General features: G+C 45.8%; 1 protein-coding gene across 2 annotated transcripts in view; it reads right to left on the bottom strand.

Annotated features, from left to right (window-relative positions):
- PIGN (phosphatidylinositol glycan anchor biosynthesis class N) overlaps positions 1 to 25,754 on the bottom strand; it is a 988,499-nt gene that overhangs the window by 867,240 nt on the left and 95,505 nt on the right. For both annotated transcript variants that reach the window (XM_069219499.1, XM_069219500.1), the window contains one exon: positions 9,642 to 9,907. In XM_069219499.1, the coding sequence (XP_069075600.1) occupies positions 9,642 to 9,868 (227 nt within the window). In that variant the 5' untranslated portion in view covers positions 9,869 to 9,907. The remainder of the gene's footprint in view (positions 1 to 9,641; positions 9,908 to 25,754) is intronic.

Below are 25,754 nucleotides of genomic sequence, written 5' to 3'. Positions count from 1 at the left end.
CCGAGGAGGCATGGGACTGGCTGACGGAGGAGGGTATCGGAAACCGTAAGGGACCTGCCGATCCGTCTGGGGGACCCCGGGAATCACACCCAGGCACACAAGCAACCATGAGGAGAGGTCGAAAACGCACCAGATCCAGAAGGGGAAGGCCAAGGAACTCCATTGCCCAAACAGACGAGGACGCCCACTTGACCCTGGTCCCCCCGTCGGTGCCGGTGGCTCACTCCGAAGAGCGAGCCTCGAAAGAAGAACGAGAAATGGGCCGCTTGAGCCAGTCCCCCGAACTCAGTTAACACTGGTCCTACATGTACTGAGCTCCTACACACTGGGCCGCGCCGGCGGAACCGATTGGTGTCCCGGGCGACAGGTGCAGAGGCGCACCCACGACGGCACCACGCCGAGCAAGCTAAAGACTTTATTATAGGCAGTGGGTTTTTTGTTAATTAACTGCAACTGATCCGACACACAGGAGGGGTCCACCACTCCACTCGATGGCAGTCTACACGGCTGTACAGCCCCGTTGGGCATTAGGGCGACAGATGCTTCGGAGGTAGAAGTATGGGGTGGGGGGAAGTTGGGGAGTTTAAAGCTCATCTTCTGGCTTAATGAAGTGTTTATGACAAGAAACCATAGCAATGCCGATACCTGCCGTACCGGTCCCTTCCAATCAATAGGCCTGTCTCTGAGCCCCTGGTCAGGTCCCCGAGTTCCCGTAACGCACTCATGGCACATACAACACCCGCACTGACACAGATTATTTCATGGAACATCAACGGCCTCCTAGATAAAATTAAAAGAACTGCAGTGTTTAACACCCTGCGCAGGTATGCCCCCTCGGTGGTCCTCCTACAGGAGGCCCACCTACTTGGAACCAAATGCCCTATCCTAGCACGGGGAGGCTTTGACAAAGCTTACCACGCGGGCTTCTCGAGGGGCTCCAGAGGGGTGGCCATTTTGTTTCATCGCTCACTGCCCATAGTGGTTACAGCCACGCAATCAGACCCACAGGGCAGATTTGTTGCGGTGACCGGCATACTGCACGGGTCGCCGATTAACATCGTATGCGCATACGCTCCCCCAGCTGGCTTTGATACCTTCTTACTAACCCTCCGCCGGACGATTATAGGCCTCCCGCAGGGACTCACGCTTATTGGAGGTGACTTTAATTCGGTCCTAGACCCTAAAATAGATGTATCCGGACCTATTTCATCCACCAGAGTCGGGAGAACAATCAAACTACACGGTTGGACAGCAAGCCTAGGCCTGTGCGAAGTTTGGAGGACATGGCACCCCAGAACGCGACAATACACACACACTTCAGCGGCCCATGGCTCCCAGGCACGAATTGACCTTGTGCTCATGCCCGCCTTAGACATCCCTAGAGTCACGGGTGCTGAGTTACTACCTAGAGGAGTCTCGGATCATTCCCCAGTACGTATCCGAGTAGGAGACATAGCCCCAAATCAACGCCCCATGTGGCGTATGAACGCATGGTACCTACAAAATAACGATTTCACTCTCGATATAAGGGACCACCTTACCCAGTACTTTGATCAAAATCTGGGGTCCGTACAGTCCCCGGGCACACTCTGGGCGGCGTGTAAAGCCATACTCAGAGGCTATGCCAAGTACCGTGTGCGCGCCCGTGAACGGGCACGAGACTTACAAGTGACAACCCTTGAGTCCAAAGCTCTGGCCCTGGAGCAGTCAGAGACTACCGCAGCATCAGCATCTGCCCTGAGGCGTCTAACAGTGATTACAGAGGAAATAAGACAGTTGGTGTTTGAGGCTGCAAGGCACACATGGAGAGCGTCGACGGCCCGGGTGTATGGATGGGGTGATAAGAATGGCAAACTCCTGCATTGGTTGGCCTCGCGCCCCCTAGCCAATAGAGTTATCCCAGAGGTCGCAGACGAAATAGGCTCAGTCGCACAGACCCCCAGTGAAATTGCTGCGAGTTTTGCATCATACTACGCCCAGCTCTACGCCATGCCCCCCGCCCACAAATTGAAAGGGAATCCCCCCTTCTAGATGACATAATCCTCCCTAAAATCCCGAAGGCGACCAGAGAGACCCTAGAGGAATCCATAACCCTGGCCGAAATAACAACAGCCATATCCGGTCAAACATCAGGCAAAACACCTGGACCAGACGGCTTCCCATCTGAGCTCTATGGCAGATGTGGGGATATTCTAAGCCCTCATCTGCTCAATATGTTTAATGAAGCAATGAAGATAGGCCGCTTCCCAACCGGAATTGATCAAGCCACAATAGTGGTGATTCCGAAGACCCGCCCGCCATCGCATGAACGCTCAGCCTACAGACCCATCTCCCTGTTGAATACTGAAATCAAAGTGCTCTCAACACTACTTGCTACCAGACTGAAGGCAGTGCTTCCCTCGCTGGTGCACCCAGACCAGTGCGGCTTCATGCCCTCACGTAGCACCAGACACTGCATTAGGAGACTGCATAATGCTTTGGCTCGCCGCGGCACCTTGACCAAGTCCCCTCTTGCCCTCCTTCTAATAGACTTTGAAAAAGCCTTTGATACTGTGGATTGGTCATACCTAGAGCAAGTTCTAAGGAAGAGCGGATTAGGACCCAAATTCAGAAGCCTGATAAAACTGCTCTACTCCAACCCGACAGCTCGTATCCAGGTAAATTGGGTGACATCCGATCCATTTCCCATTCGTCACGGGATCCGACAGGGATGCCCGCTCTCACCGTTACTCTTTGCCCTGGCAATTGAGCCACTGGCAAAGCTGCTGAGAGAAGACCCACTAATAACAGGCTGGGCTTGGCCTGTGGGACCGGAGGACCGGGTAGCACTGTACGCTGACGACCTCCTCCTTTACCTCTCCAACCTCGCAATGAGTGGCCTGCGAGTCCTAGAACTCCTGAAGCTCTTCTCACAAGCCTCGGGGCTTACCCTGAACGCTAACAAATCCCTATTGATTCCACTACATCCCTTGAGAGACTGTGTAAGCTGGCAGAAAAATATCCCAATCCGCCGCAATAGTTTTAAGTATCTGGGGGTTCACATAACTCTACTCCCCGAGCTTGCGTGGGAACTAAATATTACACCGCTCATTAAGAACTCCAGAAAAGACCTTCAACGCTGGCAGAATTTACCACTCAACACACTGGGGAGAATAGCCCTATACAAAATGATGGTGCTCCCCAGATTCCTATACCAACTGCAAAACTTCCCCCACCTCATCCCCCGGAAATGGTCTAACGAGGTCGAGACTATGGCACGCCAATTTCTGTGGCACGGTTCCCGCCCCAAACTAGCCCTTGCCACATGTCAAAGAGACATCTACGAAGGGGGACTGGGATTGTCCAATATTTATTTTTACTATCTAGCCATGCGCCTACTGGTGATCAACGACTGGCTATCGGGAGGATGGACCGACCCCGCGTACAGACTGGAACTTCAGGAGATGGGCTACAACGGGGTTTTTAGTGCCCTGTACGGGGGCGTGATCCCGCAGTCCGTCCCAGAGGTGACCAGATTGGTTTTCACGGGATGGAGAGCAGCGCAGGGGGCCTCGGGATGGTGGTCTTGTCTAACTCAGCAGACACCTCTCTGGCAGGGGAAATGGCTAAAGGAAGTCTCCACGCTAAAGGGCTTTAGGAAATGGGACACTATTGGGATAACTACACTTGGCGACATCTGGGACGGCACACACATTCGACCCTTTGAGGAGCTTCAGAAAACATACTCTTTAAATAACACCCAGTTTCACAAATATCTACAACTCAGGCATGCTCTATTGGTACATGTACGACCCGGGGACAACATCCCAGAATATAGTCCGCTAGAAACGAAAATTATGATGGGGCACCTAAACAAAGGGGGCTTTTCTCAAATATACCGCTCCATCCTTACCAACACATCCCCTCCCCTTGAAGAACTTCGCCGGAAATGGGAGGGCTGGGTGGGCCCCATGGAGGATTTAGACTGGAGAGAGGCTCTAATGGCTCCCCGAACATTGGCCATATCCACACGGTTTCAGCTGTTACAGACCCTCTACCTACATGCAGCCTACTTTACCCCTAAGAGACTCCACCGAGCGGGTCTTCGGCCCACAGATGAGTGCCCCCGGTGCTCTCAAACGGGGGCGGACTTCTTCCACATGGTCTGGGCCTGCCCGGTTGTTGAGTCATATTGGAGAGCAATCATAGAGGAGGTCTCCGAAGTATTGCAATCAACAGTGGAGATATCTCCGACACCACTTTTACTGGGGGCAATGGGCGAGACAGGGCTAAATAGATCGAGTCGTAAATTCCTGGGAGTGGCCTGCCTAGTGGCAAAAAGAGACATTATTTCGGAATGGAAGGCCGTAAAAGCACCGTCCCTTAACAAATGGAGACGGGGAGTGGATTGGTGTGCAGGATGTGAAAAAATGGTATACCAGGCAAGAGGATGCCCTGAAAAATATTATAGAATATGGGGGAGTTGGGTGGGTCTGCTGGCCGACTGATCAATCTGGGTCAGCAGATAATTATAGGCGGTTCCCCAACAACAAAAGTCACCCAGGGTATATGGGGCACCAACAATAGCAACCCCCGCTTTGTGTGTGAGATGGGCCAGACAGGGGCCGCACAAGTTGAAGAGCAGGCTGATCTCCCTCAGAAGTGGCATCAACAAGGGTCACCACCTTACTCTAGTGCTATAATGACGAGGCCAAAAATCAAATACTCCAAAATAAAATTTACTCCAGACTATACTGAGGCCATGAGGCCTACCAGGGCCCTTCGGCCCACAGGACGAGTAAGACGGAAGTGGCAGACGATACATCGTGAAGAGGGTGTTATGGTATTGTCATCTGTATATTTCAATTATTGCTACATTGTATCATTGTTATGGTTTTTCCCTTTTGTTTTTTTTTCTTCAAAATAATAAAAAAAATCTTTATAAAAAAAAATTGGGGGGCTCCCATAGCTTGATGGTGCCCATTTCAGGCATAATGCTGGCACTACCGTAAAGTGATATTTCCTGAGCTATTGTGGACATCTTGGGATGATGAAAACAACTCCAAGCACTGGAAAAGACCAGTTCACATGCAAGCCACAGAATGTTTCAAAAGAGTCAAGAATCTGAACTGTTTGCATGCTTGATTGATCAGGGGGTTTCTGATACAAAAACATATCAGCTGCATACAGAAAAACTCGATCATCGATCCCTACTGAATCCCCACAAACATATATCTGTTTGGAGCCTTTCAGCCAGTACACACAGCAATAAGGACAGTGAGAACCCCGGTCTGATGACTTTACCAATGGGAAACCCCTTACTATTAACTCGGACCACTCCATCGACTGTTCACAGAGCAGTTCAATATAGATGATTCCTTGTGAAGGACGAGAGCATAAGGTCCCACCTTTGGGGGCTGAAGGGCTTTTCAGTGCCCACTAGGACGATTGCTCGTGACCCTGCAGCCGGTGTATCAATGCCCAGGTGTTGTACAGGCATCCTGTGTTGTTCGATGGAGCAAGAATGCAATTACCCCAGTGAAGTGGTTTCGTCACTATTTTGCATTCAGAGTTAACTAGGGAAATAGCCCTGAAAGACGAGCATAACTCAGGAGATTAACCAGTCTGCAGAATCACATTTATGACTGCATTATGGCTGTCAGCGGGGAGAACATGCCCTTCATGATCGATTCCATGATCACCCCCAGTAGGTGCAGAAGTGTCCCATGTGAAAGCCATATGAACACCAAAGGTGGCAAACCATTCTGTCTTGGAGTTTTCCAGCCTAAAGCTGCCCAAGTATATCAGAAAGCTCATCCGGGAGCTTCCCATTCATAAAGACTTGTAGGAAATCTGATTAGTCCAAATTTGGAGATCTTTAATGAGAGGTGTACAAAGTACTCATTAATGTCCCTGCTTTTTCTGCAAGCGCACCAAACAGCTTCTCAGCTCCCCTCCCCCCGTCCCAACATGTCCCACTGCCTCCTCTCTTCTAATCAAACAGAGACACAGTTTCTCGGTTTGACTCCCACATTTATTGATCTGTCTTGTTTCACACTGTGGACATCCACAAATCGCACACACCTGACTTCAAATAGTGCAACATTCATTCACCTGTGAGTTTCAAGCCAAGCCCTCCATTATAATAAAACTGGCAGACTGGAAGATGGAATGATCTAATAAAAACAGCTAGCACAACTATTTGGAAGCTTTTAAATAAACGTTAATGTGAAACCTATTTTTCTGACTCGTATTCCTTATCCATAAAGTTTCACAGCACCCTTACAGCCATCTCGCCTAACAATGACTGGTTTTAGTAAAGCAGCAAGGTCAGGTTTTAGAATGGGAAGCAACCCCCACTGCGTTTGTTTATTCTATCAGTGTGACATAGTTTGAGGCCTTCTATGTTAAGAGACAACTCAGTGATTGTATCGCACATCTGTCTCTTAAGTTCAAACATCAGTAGACACTTTGGAGATGATGAGGTATAGAACATTTTATCATGCTCTTGAAATAGCTTAAGCAGTAATTATGGGTAATATTAATAAAGGTAAAGAGGTCTATGCTCGTATGGCTTCTCCTACATTTGGAGTACATTTCCAACTTTTTAGGGATTTAGAAAGAATCCAGGAATACTCCAGTCAGTGCATCCTGTTGTTGATTTCCTGGACAATTTCAATGCACATCATATGTGATTGTGGAAAATTAACCATGAACAAATGTGACACAAATGTGCATTTGCACAAGGAATTACTGTTTTTCCAAGGGAAGGAGGAATATTTCCCCCCTGGAGAAAACCATTCCATAACATTCCAAATGAATGCAGGGGCATTTCTCGTCAGTCCCTCCATGAAAACGCACTCCTTTGACAGTAACAAAATTACTGACACAGTTAATTTACCACTGAGAAACTGATGAATTTGTAAGTGTTGAACTACATTAGTAGGCTGCCAAGAACCCAGTGTCTAAATATATTTTTTTTAACTTTGGTAGTTCTGGCACACTAGCAGAATTTCCCTATGCATAAATGCACCTTTGAATGTAAAATAGCATCCATCCTCATTCTGTGAATTAGCCAGTGGCGGCCGGCAGCTCTAGGAAGGAGGGGGGCGGGCGGGACACACACACACACAGACACGCACATCGATTAACAACACTCATACCATTCAAACATGCACGCACGCACCAAACATTCATTTTAAAAGATCGCACCCACTCATTCTTTCACACACACACACACACGCACGCACATCCATTAACAACACTCATAACACTCAAACATGCACGTGCGCACCAAACATTCAATTTAAAACATCACACATACATACATACATACATATACACACACACACATTACCTTCAGCCTCCAGGTCCCAGCCTCGTCACAGAGTGGGATGGGGTCAGTGAGACTGCTGACCCCACCCCACTGTGTGACGAAGTGTCACTGATTGACACTCGCCCTGGGCGCTTCAGGGCTTAAACCTGAAGCACCCAGGGCGAGTGTCAATGGATGACACTTTTCTCGTCACCCAGGGGAGGGCCTCGAGGCACCTTTGCTGAGCCGAGGAGGTCACGTCCATAGGACCTGTGACCTCCTCAGCCCAGCAAAGTTCAGCTCAGGCAGCCGGGAGTCTGCGCAAATCGTGCATGTCTGCTCCTGGCTGCCTGAGCAGAACATGGAGAGTGTCTGTCAGGCTGACCTTTGATGAGCCTGACAGACACTCTTCATGAGGGGCAAAAGGTGGGGGGGCGTGGCCCCTCCGCCCTAAAGGACGGGCCGCCACTGGAATTAGCATTAGGCTCGTATGTCCACAACATATTTATTTTGCACATCTAAGGTCAACCAAGTAGCGAAGCATGCTTTGTAAACCGGGTCCTGCATGTCTACTTCTGCTGAGTCCTGTCACATCCTTGTCATATTGGGTTTCTGCAGTGTGCCTGTATAATGGATCAGTGGTCACATCTTAATTGAGCTATTTGTTTGCAATGTACCTGTATGCAGGATCAGTGGTGTGTCCCTTCAGATTACAGTGCCTAGTGTTGATCTAACACTGATCTCCTGATGGCCTCCCAATGTCACACACATAGGATGTTCCAAAAATATTTATTGCTATAGTCCCTTTTGTTCCTAGTTTAAACATGTGTCAAACCTGCAAACCGTCCCCACCTCTCCAAATAACAGGTGTCCCCTTTCTCTTCCATCGGTCTTGTAAATAAAGATACTTCTATCTAAAAAAAGCTCCTATTGGACCACAAACGGAAGCAGGTGCTTTCACCAGGTGCCCAGCAACACTTTCATCTACATAAACTTTTGCTGCCTGATGAACTCTTGGAGTGTCAGCTACAGTATTTGAATAAATGAAACTTTCGCCAGCATGCCCATCAATAAAAGTTAAGCAGCTGGGAGGAGGCTGAAGTATGATGCACCCTTTGACGAATGTGTGACTACTCAGGGCATCAGCCCAACTCCAGACCAGGGGCCTCACCCCTAAAATTTAGGGTAACTTTTACCTAGCACCATCACTCAGTTATGGCTTGAGTGGTTGGATGTGAGGGTCATCTTTCCAGTGTTAGGATAGAATAGGATCCTTTTCATGGACCTAGAGCTAGGGATCCTTGGCCCTGAAGAATGCCCCTGACCAGTTGTGGCTCATTGTAAGGGCAGAAACATGTTTGCCTAATCATTCTGTGATGGGCTGAGTCATTATACTCACACATACCATCCAAATATGTCTTAACCTTACCAACAGTCACCACAATTAAAGGCGTATGAACACTGGTTGTCTGTTAGGTATTGTTAAATTACAACTGGATCCCTGTATTATCCAGAATTATTTTATCTATGAACTCCTTCTGAGTATATTCCACCATGAGGTTGAGTCTCCCCGGGTGGCACCGTCCTACCAGGGTGGGTACAGGTGACCGATGATGAAGCATGATACTACTATGTGTGTGAGGCCACCTGTTCCATAAGAAGAAATCCCAAATACAGGTCCTAACCTTACGGTCTTCAATATTAACTCTAGATGATACTGGCAGGATCACAACTAAAGTGGTTGTGTTTGACAGCTTTATCTCATTTCCTCCACACCTTGTGTGTTTACTACTGTCTATCAATTTCACTAGTGCTACACCTATATTAAACCACTTCCTAAAAACGAAGGTGGGAAAATATGGTACAGTACATATTACAGCAACTAGACACCAGAAGAAAACTAAGGGTATTTCATTTCTATTAGAAGAGGAGTTAACCGTGTGAACATTTGTAAATAAATGTAATAGAAATTAACATCTATTCAGATTGTGTGCATGTTGAACTATACCAATCGACAACTGCATTTAATTACAAACATATGTAAGGTAATACATTTGCTGTCCAGTGTTACGTATGTAAAGTAGTGTTCATATATGTAGATAAAAGTAAGCACAGGTTTTAATGTATTCAGAATTATAGTCAGATAAACATTATCAATAACAAATCATTCACAGGAGGGGAGAATCATTGTTCAGTCTGAATATCCTAGTTACAATAAAGGCCCTGTGACATTGCTTCATGTGAGGTTATGTACTGAATAGAACTTAAAAAACAAATGTTCCCACTGCAGTGACACAGTAATGTTTCATTTATCATGCATCATGAATTCTCACGGTGTATAACTTACCTCAGGTTTGGTGCTCTCGAAGCACCATTTTCATCCAGTTTGTAAAATGTGTCCGCCCGCAGTCCATCAGCTACGAAGAGCACCAGACGCTTGGCGGGAGGCGGCAGGGGGGTGCTGTGCGGGGTCATGCCGTGCACCAAGGGTGAGGTGAAGTAGATGTCAAAAATGGAGGCAAAGAAGACAAAGTGCACAAGGAAGCCAACGAGAAAGAAGATCTTCAGGTTCATCTTAGCGGGGATATACCTGGGCCGTCAAACTACTAGTACCTGTGAATAAGGAGCATGAAGAAAATTAGTTTAGTCTGACATGGGTTAATGCAAGTTTGACACCAAAAAAGCTGTGACAGCCAATAGTGACAACCAATTGAAACATTAACAAGTTCTGAGAGCCCCTTCCTATCTAGGTCTTCATTAACCTCAGTTCTTCCTCTCATGATTTCTCTAGCACTACTAGAGCCACTACGAGCCAACAAATTAACAGGAATAGCTGATCCAGGGCTGAGCCAAGGGTCTGGCTTGGCTCTAGATGCCAATGCACAAGCCGCACCATGAAAATCTTTGGTGTGTAAATTATGCAACATATATCATAGTTTCTTTAAAAAAAAAAATGTATTTCTTTAAATGCGGTCCTTCTGCATAAGTTAAAAACATTCATGCTCCCTCTGGCGTGACAACAATCCAATTTGTGAACTAAGTTAGTTGTCATATACACCCCTATATGTGGCCTAAATTATTACCATACACAAGCAACATTACAGACTATCAAATAAAACACAAGAGATGTTTCTGTGCATGGCACATCCTGGCTTAACTACATCAAGGTGTGCATGTTTGGAAAAATGAATAAAAAGGAGGTAGAGTGAAATAAAATATTTGCGTAGGATAACACCATTTTGGGAAGTTAGGACTGATTCCAGGATTTCTGGTTTGACATTGTACAAGGCGCACACTGGATGGCTATCTCTTTCTCTTTCCTGTTTTACATCAAAGGTTAAAGGATTGTCTTTGGTTGTTGGCACATGAGACTTGAGGGTGGGTGGCAGGCAGAAGCCACAGGAAACCTCAACTTGATTTGGACCCCACATTCAATAGGAGCACAAGCTGAGCTGCAGCCACGTATCTGGCTCGAACCATCTGTGGCTCGCCCACCTCCATTTTGCTTTTAAATTCTTTGTAGTCAGTATCTTGGCCTTAAAAATGGGGAGATCATTACAAATTGGCAGATTAATACTACTCTAGCCTAATGCAGACTGAACAATTCAGTATCAATAGACCAAGTGTACTATTTGCAAAGGGGTGCATGACTGCTGTTTTTGTCTGTGTGCACTGTCAGTGGATGCAGTCTGCATAGGCCAGGAATCCTTACCCAAATGGACTGTGAGTAATGCCTGTACCAACTCAGCGAGTGAACTCAATCACTATAGACTGTGTCACATCTCAATGAGAAGCAGTGCCTCACTATCCCAGTCTCTTTGCTGGTGGCTCACTGCTGCTTGAAAGAGGTTTGAGTGTCCCTACAAAGGTAGGTGCAGTAAATGCTGCAGCCATCCTGTGGAGGCGTTTGAGTCCTCAAAAGCCCTTGTGCAGAGAGCCATTGCAAAGACACTGACACTGCTGTTCCTGTTGCCTTGCAGGTGTCACGGATGAGGCACCTCTGCCCTTCCATTGGAGGGCTGTCAGGGAACAGCGATAGATGGATGCAGTTTAGTAGTGCACCTCATTTGTGGTAGTGTCCCTGATAAGTCCTTCCTTCTCTACTCCAAAATGGCACTCTAGAGGTTAGCACTAACTTGAAGCCATTTCTTTGGGGGTGTACTGTCTGCTACCACGTCCCCCAAGGACATTTGTGCCTGTGTGTCTTCATCTGTAATAAACTCGGCTGATGAAGAAGGACAAAACTGGTCCTGAGTTGCTTGTGTTCTGAATTAGGGAGGACCTGGGCGGCCTGGAAGTTCGAGCTTAACGGTTCCCACTGGAGCAGGGCCAAGACTAATTTACATATGGCTGGGTGTAAGAATCCATTTTGAATTGATCCTTTTCCTTTTACACGTGTAAGTTTGAGCTCTTTCCTCTCTGAACGCACTGTCTATCACATATGTTATCTTATGTATATTTGTTTAGGTAAAATAAGCCTGGCTCCACACCACAGGCTTGCAGCTGGTTTCTTTCCCTAACTGGGGCACGTTAGTCATTATAATCATGTGGTCAAAATAACTAACCGACCTCGGCTGTTGTATATTGGGGAGGGAAAGGCTGATATCTATACCATTGAACCACGCAATCCTTTGAAGGGTCTCAAGAATGTGGGGAGTCAGGCAGCTGCAGAAGGGAGTCGAGGACAAAGCTGGGAATGGAACCGGTGTGTGGAAACTGATTACCTCCTTAAAATACCTGTATGACGAATATCATTATTTACATACTTTATGTATCCTTTGATGTATGAGTATAAATATCACTGTTAAACGCTTCATGCTAGCATACTTTACTTCGGGCCAGGGATGCCAGTGGTAAACCTGTCCTCTTTTGCTGCAGCAAAAATAAACAGACCTTTGGTCATTGATTTTTCACTCCGGCTCTCCGTGTGAAAACTCCTTTGTAAATGCATTTGTAAGTATCTACAAATACGTGCATTTGACAATTTGGCGCCCGAATAGGGACCTTCCAGTGGATGTCTTCAGTAGCGCTGTCACGAGACGTGCTGCCAGTAGGGGAACGCCGTTCCGGAGGTGTAGATTCCAGGGGCCCCTGCACAAAGACTTAGTTTCAAAAGCAGCTGCATCTTATCCACCGGGCAGGCCTCTCCCCACTTTTTCACGATGTCCCAGCGAAGTCCCTGAACATCGGTATTTATCTTGACTGATTAGTCTGACACGGGCGGCCGGAGAGAAATCCAGGAAAAAGCAGATAGTCAGGTAAGACTGTTCCTCGCTGGCTATTTGTCTGCTTTAACTTGCATTTGAGAGAATAATTGTTTTTGGATAACTTATCACTTTTGGGAATGATTAGTTCTTGGTAAATTTGCATTTGTACAAGGTACCATTTGACAATTTGTATTACACGTGTTATTGTTAATCTTGAATAGTTTGCCCAGGCCTGGAGCAATTTGTAAGTTGGTAAACATTTGAAAAGGGTTTCTTTGTTGCATGTTACATTGTGAAATTTAAAAGGTTAGATATGGGAAATAAAAAATGTTGGCAAGGGCTATGGGACGTTTTCGTCGAAATCATGTACCACGTTTAGATAAAAAACAACCTATCCCAAAAGAGGGAACACCAGGGTGGGACATGTTAAAGGATTATGGTTTAGAGAATAATTTGTATAACAGTATATGGCGCAGATATACTAGACATTGTCCTGACCTCCAGTGGCCGGAGGATGGGTCTTTTGATTTAAAGAAACTAACCTACCTACAGGAATGTTTGTTTCATGAAAAGGCTAGACAACATATGTTTGAGGTATACAGAAAATGGGAAACGGAGGCCACCAAAAGTAAATTAAGACAGATAAGCTGATAGAAAAGGAACAAAGGAGAACCATCATGCAGAAAGCCGCACTATACCACCATTCCCAAACCCAGAAAATAATTGAGTCTAAAGATAGAGTCCATAGAGCCCAGGTGGAGGGAAGTTATGTATCAAAGTCAACAGAACCCAAACATGCATTAGAGGAAGATGAGGTATTGTTACAGCTATTAGATAATAGCCCTACTGCACCTCCACCTTACATACCCCCTGCAGTAGCCCAACCCATCATGGGGGCACAGCAACAGCAGCAAGGGCACAATTTGGGAAATCCAGGTGCACCACCACAGGAGCATGTGCCACAGCAACCACAGCCTCTAGCCCAAGTCCTAATCCCTCCACCACCTGCCCCACCACTACCAGCCAGCACTGCAAGGTTACCAATAATGTCCTCTGCCCTTAATACCCCAAATGGACAACGCAGACGGTGTACAGCCACTCACCCACTTTCACCTATATGGAGCACACCTATAAAGTCGATTTCGCCCCCTAGTACCTGCTCCACTATTGGGGAGGGGGAAAAACGGGTTATCAAAAATCAGTCAGAGACCTGGATGGCACATCCTATTTACACTCACACCGATATTATGGACACAATACAACAGATGTCACATTTTGGACAGCAATTAGCAATACAGTAAATGATTGAAAAATTGGAAAGGGATTGGAATTCTTGTATTAGAGACTCTACCCCTCTCCCTTATGAACAAGAATTGCACCAATTTTGGCGGACAGTATGGCTTGTATGCTTTGATAGTAAGGGCATAACTGAGGGAGTACGCATTTGCGTTATAGCCAGAGAAGATGTTCTCAATACATAGGGCTTTGAGGCATTGGAAATAGAGCTTCTTCATCTTGTGGGAGCTTCAGGCCCAGGATTGATCGGGCCTCTTCCAAGCTACGGATCATTTGCGTCTCATTGTTCCAGGCAAAGATTATCAGAAGGGATGCCCCATTTATATCTGATCCCGTACTCCCGGAGGAACATTGTGATCGGCGAAAGGGCTTGGGGCTGCTGCAGTATGATGACAAAGAGGTCTTGGTAGAGCCACACCTTCGTCTCCTCAAAAGTAATTAGACTACCGTCCTGCATCGCTGCCATAATAGCTTTCTTTTGACAATAATGGTGGAAACAGGCCAGTATGTCTTGAGGTGTTCTAAAGGCTTTAGAAGGGTGGCCCACCTTGTGTGTGCAGTCAAGTACAACGTCTTTCCCTACAAGCTCTGGTAAGATATGACGGAAAAGTTGAAGCACACAAAAGTCCTCTAAATTCCTAATATCAGCCTGGAGGGGGACTCCTTTGATTCTTCTGTTTGACTGACGAGACCTGTTGTCAAGGTCTTCCAGATGGAGCTGCAGATCTGCATTTCTATCTCATTATTCAAGTAGCTCACGTCAGAATTCATCCAGTTCTTCCTCTTGTGTGCCGCTGTTCTGCTCCAGGGTGCCAATGCAAAAGTCGTATGTCCCCCATCTCCTGTCTGACTTCTTTAATGTCAACAGCTACTTCCTGTTTCAGGGCAGCTATATCTCCCCACAGTGAGTTGAATAGGTTTTCCATAAAGGCGCATGCGATTGGCGCCTCACCCTCTGGAGAATCTGCAGCTTTTTCTTCATTGGATTTTTTTGATACAGTAGGCAGCCTCTGTGTGGTGACTTGCTGCAGGCATGGAGTTAACCATCGCCTGGGAACAGCTCTCCTGATCGCAGGTGCCCAGGACTCAACCTATCAAAGCCAACAATACAGCAGCAGGAGAGTCGCCCTAGGGCTAAGAGTTTCCCATGTAGCCTCGCAGGTGTGGATGTGAGGAGCGGGGTGGGGCCCGCCCGCCCCAACAGTTCCCCTGTCATTGCTGTGCCATCTGGCCTATCTCATCTCATAGCCCCCTCACTCATTTCCCACTAGGTAGTCCGACACACTGCTGGTGTTATCTGCTGTGGTTTTTAAGGCGTGTGCCTTCCCGCCCCAACAGTTCCCCTGTCATTGCTGTGCCATCTGGCCTATCTCATCTCATAGCCCCCTCACTCATTTCCCACTAGGTAGTCCGACACACTGCTGGTGTTATCTGCTGTGGTTTTTAAGGCGTGTGCCTTCCCAGGTCCTCTCAGGTCCCCCTGAGTTATGGGTGGAGGGGGGAGTCTTTGTCTGATCCCATATACGGGCAGCACCCCTCGTGTTGCTTGTCTTCGAGTCCCCCTCTCTAGACGCTGCCTAAGCCTCTTGCCATGCACTCTCCATCCTCACACGGAGTCCCGCTGTTGTGTGAAGGGCAAAAGGTCCCTTGAGTTACAGGGCGGCTGGATGCCGGTTGGCACAACCCGGCCTAAGTAAGGGCCACCATCTTAACTGACAGCAAACAACATCTCGTGATCTCTGCATTCACTGCAATCCAGTCACTGTCAGTGGCCCCTCGCAGTGTCATCATTAATGGGGCGTAGACAGCACAGGGTTTGTTGGGGAGGGGCAGGGGGTTGCGTGCCACTCCTCACCATTTGGAAGTACCTGGTTATTATATGCTAAAGGGCCCTGCTTCGGTCCTGTCAGTCATTCTGGTTCCTTATCTGTTGTCATCTTGACCGCCGATAGTGTTGTGTGGTCTCTGCACCCTCCACTTTCTCGAGTTCTCCACCAGTGGGTTGCAAATTTGGCCTCCGTTTGTGTCCTGAGATGTCTCCCACTGCAGCCTGCACTTTGGCAGGCCAGGAAGCAGCCTAATCCGCCCACTAATAAATTCAGGCAGGGAAGCTCCAATTGATCGCTCCTACTCTGGGCGCCAAATTGGATATGACCCCACACACTCAACAACTTTATTTTAACCCTTTCGCTTCCAGGCATTTTCCCCTCAGGTGCCAGGCCTTTTTTCGGCTATTTGGGCAGTTTGCGCTTAGGCCCTCATAACTTTTTGTCCACATAAGCTACCCACAACAAATTTGTGTCCTTTTTTTCCAACGTCCTAGGGATTCTAGAGGTACCCAGACTTTGTGGGTTCCCTGAAGGAGACCAAGAAATCAACCAACATACAGTGAAAATTTTGGTTAAAAAAAAAATTGGGAAAAAAGGGCTGCACAAGGCGGCTTGTGTTTTTTTTCCTGAAAATGGCATTAACAAAGGGTTTGCGGTACTAAAACCACCAGCTTCCCAGCTTTCAGGAACAGGCAGACTTGAGTCAGAAAACCCAACTTTTCAACACAATTTTGGCATTTTACTGGGACATACCCCATTTTTACTATTTTTTGTGCTTCTAGCCTCCTTCCAGTTAGTGGCAGAAATGGGTGTGAATCCAATGCTGAATCCAAGAAAGCTAAACATTTCTGAAAAGTAGACAAAATTCTTAATTCAGCAAGCGGTAATTTGTGTAGATCCTACAAGGTTTTTCTACAGAAAATAACAGCAGAAATAAACAAATATTAAAATTGAGGTGAAAAAACAGCCATTTTCTCAAAGTTTTACTCTGTAACTTTTTCCTGCAATGTCAGATTTTTTTTAAGCAATATCCCATTACGCCTGCTGGACTCTTATGGTTGTGGGGATATATAGGGCTTGTAGGTTCATCAAGAACCCTAGGTACCCAGAGCCAATAAATGAGCTGCACCTTGCAATGGGTTTTCATTCTATACCAAGTATTCAGCAATTCATTTGCAGAAATATAAAGAGTGGAAAATAGGTATCAAGAAACCTTTGTATTTCAAAAATGGGCACAAGATAAGGTGTTGAGAAGCAGTGGTTATTTGCACATTTCGGAATTCCGGGGTGCCCATACTAGCATGTGAATTACAGGGCACTTCTCAAATAGACGTCTTTTTTACACACTGTCTTACATTTGGAAGGGAAAAAATGTAGAGAAAGACAAGGGGCAATAACTCTTGTTTTGCTATTCTGTGTTCCCCCAAATCTCCCGATATAAATGGTACCTCACTTGCGTGGATAGGCCAAATGCTTGCAACAGGAAACACAACATGGCACATCACATTTTTACATTGAAATCTGACGTGTTTTTTGCAAAGTGCCTAGCTGTAGATTTTGGCCTCTAGCTCAGCCGGCATCTAGGGAAACCTACCAAACCTGTGCATTTTTTAAAACTAGACACCTAGGGGAATCCAAGATGGGGTGACCTGTGGGGCTCTCACCAGGTTCTGTTACCCAGAATCCTTTGCAAACCTCAAAATTTGGCCCAAAAAACACTTTTTCCTCACATTTTGGTGACAGAAAGTTTTGGAATCTGAGAGGAGCCACAAATTTCCTCCCACCCAGCGTTCCCCCAAGTCTCCCGATAAAAATGGTACCTCACTTGTGTGGGTAGGCTAGCGCCTGCGACAGGAAATGCCCCAAAACACAACATGGACACATCACATTTTCACAAAGAAATCAGAGCTGTTTTTTGGAAAGTGCCTAGCTGTGGATTTTGGCCTCTAGCTCAGCCGGCATCTAGGGAAACCTACCAAACCTGCACATTTTTTAAAACTAGAAACCTAGGGGAATCCAAGATAGGGTGACTTGTGGAGCTCTCACCAGGTTCTGTTACCTAGAATCCCTTGCAAACCTCAAAATGTGGCCAAAAAAGCACTTTTTCCTCACATTTCAGTGACAGAAAGTTCTGGAATCTGAGAGGAGCCAAAAATGTCCTTCCACCAAGCGCTTCCCCAAGTCTCCCGATAAAAATGGTACCTCACTTGTGTGGGTAGGCCTAGCACCCGCAACAGGAAATGCCTCAAAACACAACGTGGACACATCACATTCTCCCAAAGAAAACAGACCTTTTTTTTGCCAAGTGCCTAGCTGTGGATTTTTTCCTCTAGCTCAGCCAGCACCCAGGGAAAGCTACCAAACCTGCGCATTTTTGAAAACTAGACACCTAGTGGAATCCAAGATGGGGTGAATTGTGGGGCTCCCACCAGGTTCAGTTAGCCAAAATCCTTTGCAAACGTCAAAATTGGGCCAAACAAAACACTTTTTCCTCACATTTCGGTGACAGAAGGTTCTGGAATCTGAGAGGAGCCACAAATGTCCTTCCACCAAGCGCTTCCCCAAGTCTACTGATTAAAATGGTACCTCACTTCTGTGAGGTAGGCCTAGTGCCCGCAACAGGAAATGCCCCAAAACACAACACGGACACATCACAATCTCCCAAAGAAAACAGACCTGTTTTTTGCAAGTGCCTAGCTGTGGATTTTGGCCTCTAGCTCAGCCGGCACCTAGGAAAACCTACCAAACCTGTGCATTTTTGAAAACTAGATACCTAGGGGAATCCAAGATGGGGTGACTTGTGGGGCTCTCACCAGGTTCTGTTACCCAGAATCCTTTGCAAACTTCAAAATTTGGCCTAAAAACACTTTTTCCTCACATTTCGATGATAGAAAGTTCCGGAATCTGAGAGGAACCACAAATTTCCTTCCACCCATTGTTCCCCCAAGTCTCCTGATAAAAATGGTACCTCACTTGTGTGGGTAGGCCTAGTGTCCGTGAAAGGAAACGTCCCAAAACACTATCTGGACACATCAAAATTATCAAATACAAAACTATCTGTTTTTGCGGGCAGGGCACCTGCGTTTTTGGTCCTGGGCTCAGCAGCCATCTAGGGCAGTGGTTCCCAACCTTTTGACTTCTGTGGACCCCCACTTTATCATTCCTGGAACCCGGGGATCCACGCTGAATCATTATTGGAATCCGGGGACCCCCTAATGAGTCATTACTGGAAGCTGGGGACCTAATCAGTTAATAATATTTAATTTTCTATGCAGTCACGGACCCCAGACCACAGGTTGGGAACCACTGATCTAGGGAAACCTACCAAACCCAGACATTTCTGAAAACTAGACACCTGAGCGAGTCCAGGGAGGTGTGACCTGCGTGGATCCCCCAATGTTTTCTTACCCAGAATCCTCAGCAAACCTCAGATTTAGCTAAAAAAAATAAAACACATATTTTTCCCACGTTTCTGTGTGGGATCACCACAATGGGACAAATTTCCTACGGCCCAATGTTCCCCTCAGTCTCCTGGTAAAAAATGATACCTCACTTGTGTAGGTTGGCCTTGTGCCTGTGAAAGGAAGAGACAAAAACATGTCGAAATTGGGGGGAACCAAAGCGGGTCCAAAATCTCTGTTTGAAAAAAAAACATTTTTAGGCGCAGCAGAATTTTTATCTGTATAGATGACACAATGCTGGGTGGTAGGAATTTTGTGGATTTCTGCAGATTCCGGAAGGTTCCATCACAAAAATGTGGGGAAAATGTGTGATTTCCTGCAAAGTTGGAGGTTTGCAGGGCATTGTGGGTAAGAAAATGGTTTGGGTGCATGTGAAGCACACCACCCTGGAATCACCCAGATGTTTAGTTTTCAGATGTGTCTAGGTCTTGTGGATTTTACTACATGGCAACGTCCCAAAGTCCAAAAAGTGCAGCCCTCACCAGACCAAGTGGACGATTTTGAGAGTTAGCCAAGCTTTCATGGCCCAAATGTAAAACCAAAACCCAAAATAATCAAATGTCCTCTTGCTTGCTGTGGGATAAGATGTTTTAGTGTGCGGGGGGAGAGCTGAAAGACTGTTACCCCCTTCAGTTGGGGTGGGGGCATAACCAGGCCATACTGGTTGGTAGCCACCACCCCACTATTTTTTTTATTTTTTTATTTACCTGGCATCTAGTATGCTTTCTGCCCTCCCTCACCCCCGGGAAGTGGATCCGGGGTAATTGCCCCATCAACTGGTGGGCAGAACAACTTTGACCCCATTTATTTGGGGTGGGGGTATGGCCAACAGTAATGTGCCCCCCGTGGGTAGTGACCCTTGCCCAAGGTGCTGGCCCCCCAAACAAAACTCACACATACACACACACACAGCAATCCCTGGTGCCTAAGTGGTTTCTGCATCCCCCCCCCCCCAGGGCAGATCAGCCTAACAGAAATAGGCTGATCTGCCTCCAAGGGGGGCAGAAATGGCCTTAAATAAATATGCCTCCCCCCCATGGGAGCGACCCTTGCATAAGGGGTCGCTCCCCTTGTGTGAAAGTGGCACAAAAAGAAAATCTCTGGTGCCTCATGGTTTTTGCCCCCTTTGGGGGCAGATTGGGCTAACAAAAATAGGCCAATCTGCCCCAAGGGGGGCAGAAATGGCCTAAAGACAATTTGCCCCAAGGGGTCGCTTCCCACATATAAAAAAAAATAACAATTTTTTTTTTTAAATCCCTGGTGTCTAGGGTTTTCTGCCCCTCATAGGGGCAAATCAGCCTAATTAAAAAAGGCCGATCTGCCCCCAAGGGGGGGCAGAAATGGCCTGCCACAAATTCACCCCCCCAGGGGAGTGACCCTTGCCTAAGGGATCGCTCCCCTCATATGAAACTGACAGAAAAATCCCTGGTGTCTAATGGTTTCTGTCCATCTTGGGGATAGATTGGCCTAATAAAAATAGGCTGATCTGCCCCCAAGGGGGCAGAAACGGCCTAAATACAATTTGCCTCTCAGGGGAGTGAACCTTGCCTCAGGGGTCGCTCCCCATATATAAAAAAAAAAAAACTAAACATAAAAAATATATATCCCTGGTGTCAGTAAAGACCTAAAATTACTCCCCCCCCACTCCCCTTATGTATAAACATAAATAAAAAAACAAACTTCCTGGGGTCTAGTGGTGTCTTGGCCTAAAAGTAAATTTGCCCCCAAGGGAGCGACCCTTGCCTAAGAGGTCGCTCCCCGCATACATAAAACAAACAAAAAACAACAAAAAATTATCCCTGGTGTCTAGCGGTTTCTGCTCCCACTGGGGGCGGATCAGCCTAATTATAATAGGCCGATCTGCCCCTGGGGGGGCAGAAATGGCCTAAAAATAAATTGCCCCCTTGGGGGGCGGCCTTTGCCCAAAGGGCCGCTCCCCTTATGCAATAATAAAAAAACTAACAAACTCCCTGGTGTCCAGTGGCATTTCTGCTGTCTGATCGCATCGCGAACGGGCAGCAGAAATGCTGAGAGAGACATGAAAGGAGAGGAGATGCCTTTCCTCTCCTTTCATGCCGCTCTCGCCCCCTCCACGTGATTTGCATTTCTCCTCCGATCCGCGCTGGAAGCTCAGCTTCCAGTGCGATGGGGGCAACCTCTGATGAGGTCTGCATGCGATTGCACGCTGATGTCATCAGACGCCACAGGGGTATCAAGGGGGGGCTGGGGTGCGATTCCCCTTCCATACCTGGGGACGGGGGTGCCAGGCCCCCATGGGGAGCGCTAGCGCTACCCCCGTGGGCCCCTGTCTGGATGTAACGGTTACGTCCTGGGCACCCGAGCGGTGCTGCCCAGGATGTAACCATTACGTCCAGGGCACCCGAGAGGTTAAAGCCACAGGTACTTCATGGCGAAAGACCCTGAAAAACGAAGGCTGACCCAATGAGTTAAGCACACAGGTCCTGGTATCTGCAGGACAAATTCAGCTTCTCTTTCTTCTGCAGCCCACAAATGGAGTCTCATTAAGCTGAAAAGCAGTGGCATCCTTTATATCACTGTGCTATGAAACAGCAACCTTGCACAAGTGATGTATAAAAACAATTGATATTCTTTTTATTTATTGTAATTATAATGGGTCACTAAGCTACTTATTCATTCTTATTAATCCTGATGAAGTTAGAGATAGCACATGCTGACTTGATTGGGCGTTCCGCCACATCAGAGACTCAAGTAATTTATGTTAGAAGATGACATAATCACTGAAATATCCCTGTACTCTCACTCTAAATGTAAGCTGGGTAACAGAAAAAGTTGGAAGACCTATGTGCTTTACAATCATCTAAGAATCCTGAATCCTGACCTAGGAATAAGATTAGCACACCTGATCCAGAAAGGAAAAAACCTTCACCAACGCAGAGCCGGTGTCAAATGAAGAGTTTACTGGGAGGAGCAGGTGTCAATAAGCATCTGATCTGAGAAGTCTGCGGGATGACACAAAGCTGCTAATGGCCATCGGAGGAGGTTATGTTTCCTAACAGGTAGTGCGCACATCACGCAGTAGTCACCAACATCTCTTACCCATAGAAAGTACAATACACCTAACCATAAAGATAAAGAATAAAAATACCCACACTCGCTCCTGTTTACGACATCAGCAAAACATGTCTACATCTACAGCAGCAGATAATTATTTTAATTACAATTCTGGATTCAAATATGTAACACCTTCGCAAAGAGTTAGTCGTCGATTGTTGCAAAAAGGTTTAAGGCTTCAGATGGGTTGTATGATGGAATCAGGCATGCATTTACCACTCGTGCCTTTACCTCGCAGCATTTACCAAGCAATGCCTTCACAAAGCAAGAAAAGTGAAACTCTACACACACAAGCAAGCACACATATATACATATATAGATATAAAAAACAAATGTCATTGAAAGAATAAAAAAAGGTTACATGGATGTTATAGTTAGGGTGATGTTTTATTCATACAAAACCATAGATATTCAACAGTTATAATTATAATTATGGTAGGAAACTATAACTTGTGGCCTAAAGTTACTTAAAGATACAAGTTATAATTTCTCAACCCCCACTTGACAAGTCACCCCAAAACTTTCTTGACAGCCGCTCAAGTGACCAGGCCACAAGGTTTTAAGAAAATGTCATGAAGATTCGTTGAACAGTTCTGAAGTTATCAGCAAAACAAAAAACGCTGTGCCTATGAAAACTGGGTCCTAACTATAACTACCTACTGGCTATCATCTACTGTAAAACACTAAAAACACCCTAACCACCCAATAACTTGCCCCACACCTAAACTCTAAAAATACCCTTACTACCCAATACCCCACCACTCACCCTTGACCCATAAATATTATTATATATATATTCACTAATAAAAGGTTACAAAAACATTATTGTTAGGTTCAGAAACCATAGAAGTTCACCAGTTATAGTTATGATTAGCTCAAGTAACTATAACTTGTGCCCTAAGGTAACTATAACTCACGCCCCCACCATGCACAGTTTTCTCATCAATAATTCTATTGCAAATATTGCAGTGATATTGTCAATGAGGTCATAGAAGATGACATGACTGATATATTATGTGGGGTAATTAGCAGTGCATGGTCAGGTGGTGAGGTTGGTGCGGCCAAGTGGGAGAAGGAGATGCTATAGACCCGAGCACTACTTCTACAATAACAAAGGGCTCTCCCACCTGAGAATATAAGACAAAATGCACAAGACAATGCCCTATTTACAGTTATGAGGAAGGGATAATTTTTCAATGTCACACACGCGCATTCATTTATTCAGTACAAAAACTACTGGACGTATGAGCCCCTTATAGGGAGCCCAAAAGCTCTCGTATTCAGGCGTTTTCTCACCCATGTGAAGGGTGAGTTACCATGCGCCTCTAGGTTGCCCCATTCACATCTCCTGATAAAAACTCATGTGATAGGTTCTAAGTGACCATGTGTTTTCTGTATTGAAATGTCGACAACCTACTACTTGGCCTGGACTGTATCTTTATCCTTAGAGAGGAACTCAAATGAGTGGAACATTACCTCTATCAGAAGGATACTAATTAGGATATTCAACCCCAGCTTAGACAGGCCCTTTGCAGCTGTTTGCATGCGCTGTAATTTGCATTTCATCTTTTTATTTGTAAATATTGATGACGTGTCACTTTGCACAAACACCTCTTTTGCACTTTCTTCACCGAACTGAGCAACCAATATCATGCTTTGAATTATTTGGCTAAACTACAAAACTTTAATATATAGAATATTCTGCAAACTTTGACTCTGGTGTTGTATGTCTTTTCTTCTCTTTGTTCTCCACAGAAATTGTTATGCAGTAATTAATGTTTTGCTTTTTAGTAAATTTATGTCTCTAAATGAAATTGCAGTCTTGTCAGGACCATTTTGTTATTTATGCTAAACTGTACTCAGGTCCTACTGTCTTTTGGGTTAACCACTGTTTTGTAATGATTTGGCAGTTGGTGCCAACGTTATTAGCAAAACAAAAATCGCTGATCCTATGGAAATTAGGCCCTACCTATAACTACTTAGTTAACTTGAACCCGGTTCCACAGTTTTTGGAACTCCAAATTTCATCTTTTTTAGTCCCAAAAGTGAAAAAATCAAATTTCAATTTTTTTCTTCAAAAAAGTGACAAAGTCCGTAGCTCTGGTCGTAATGCCAACCACGTCCTCAAAAAAGTTCTCTTTATCCAGTCCGTGAGTGCTAAGGAGAAGCGCTAGGAATCGCCAAGAATGAGCATGCTGTAATTTTACTTTGATGATGTCGTCTTCGGTTTTGAGATGAATTATAGCATCACCGACCGGATGGCCAATTTAAACCTAATTTGAACGTAATTCATGCTGTCGAGCGCTAGGGGGCGCAGTAAAACTAATGTATAATCTTAACTCAAGACACACCAAAACATCGCTCGAAAGGAAGGACAAAGGTAAAACATAAAACGATTAACTTCTCAAGGAACTAAAACGTTGAGGTACAGACGTTACTTTTATCACCTTACGAATGAGGAAGGCATGCTAGCACCTATCTACGTCCTTAAAACACGTAAAGAATGTCAGGAGCTAAACGGGTAATTGATACTGCAGCAAACCTGTCAGTCCGGTCTTTTAATTACCCCCACCACCACCTTTGAGAGGAAAGTGTAGATTAACCAAATCCTCTCTCGCTGTTCGTTTGCTTCTGTATATGATGGTGGATCGTGAGGTCGTGTACTTGACATACAAAAAAGCACAAAGATTGCACAGTATGCATGATAGATATCACTCTTCTAAGCGGTAATCTTTACATGTCCAAGGGCCCGATAACACGTGCCCCGCTTTTTGCTACGTCAACACTGCATTTGAGAAATTCCGATAATAGTGGTTGCAGTATTTACAGATTTTGACAATACCACGCCTACTCAGTTACCCGCCTCGTAATGGAAGATCAGATAACGCGGTAATACAAAAAGTACACAGAAGTACAAAGCGTATTTCAACCTCAGGCCCAACCACACAATATTGAGGTGAAATTGAATTTAAAAATAAAGCATAGGTACCAGTACAAAGTATGCAAAGAAAAAATCATGTTGGGGGGGGGGGGAGGGGGTGCGGAGGGGGATACCCAAATATTGCTATAGGAGCAAAAAAGAAGAAAAAAAAAAAGAAAAAAAAGGAGCAATACCGAGACCTCTGGTTGCATTATTATATAAGGCTGCACGTCACTATGCAAGGACGCACCTACAGAATTATGCAGGTGCCATTTATTTTATATCCATGATGAAAGGCACCACTTGGATCAATAAATTAAAAATGACTTTTTTTGCATGAAAGTACAAAATAAAAATAGAAAAAATGCAACAGCGGTGTGGGGAGAAACGGAGGAGTGGGAGGGAAAGCCGGTGAGGAAGGAGGGGAAAAACAGCACATGTATGAGAGAGCAACACAGAGCGTGAGAGGGTAGGGCAGTTTGAGGGCGAGAAGAAAAAACAAGCATTTGCAATGCAACTGGTCACGCGTTTGCTCGTGTTAGAGCTGATAGCGTTGTAAACTCCTAACCCGACTTTTCACCTATTGGGCAAAAGTGCATTCATATACGTAACAAGTGCAATTAACTATGTAAAGTGCTCGACTTCTGCCAAGCG

Source organism: Pleurodeles waltl, chromosome 2_2, assembly GCF_031143425.1.
Source record: "Pleurodeles waltl isolate 20211129_DDA chromosome 2_2, aPleWal1.hap1.20221129, whole genome shotgun sequence".
Lineage (NCBI taxonomy): Eukaryota > Metazoa > Chordata > Amphibia > Caudata > Salamandridae > Pleurodeles > Pleurodeles waltl.
Note: the sequence above shows the minus strand (reverse complement) of the source record. Positions and strands in the feature narration are given on the sequence as shown.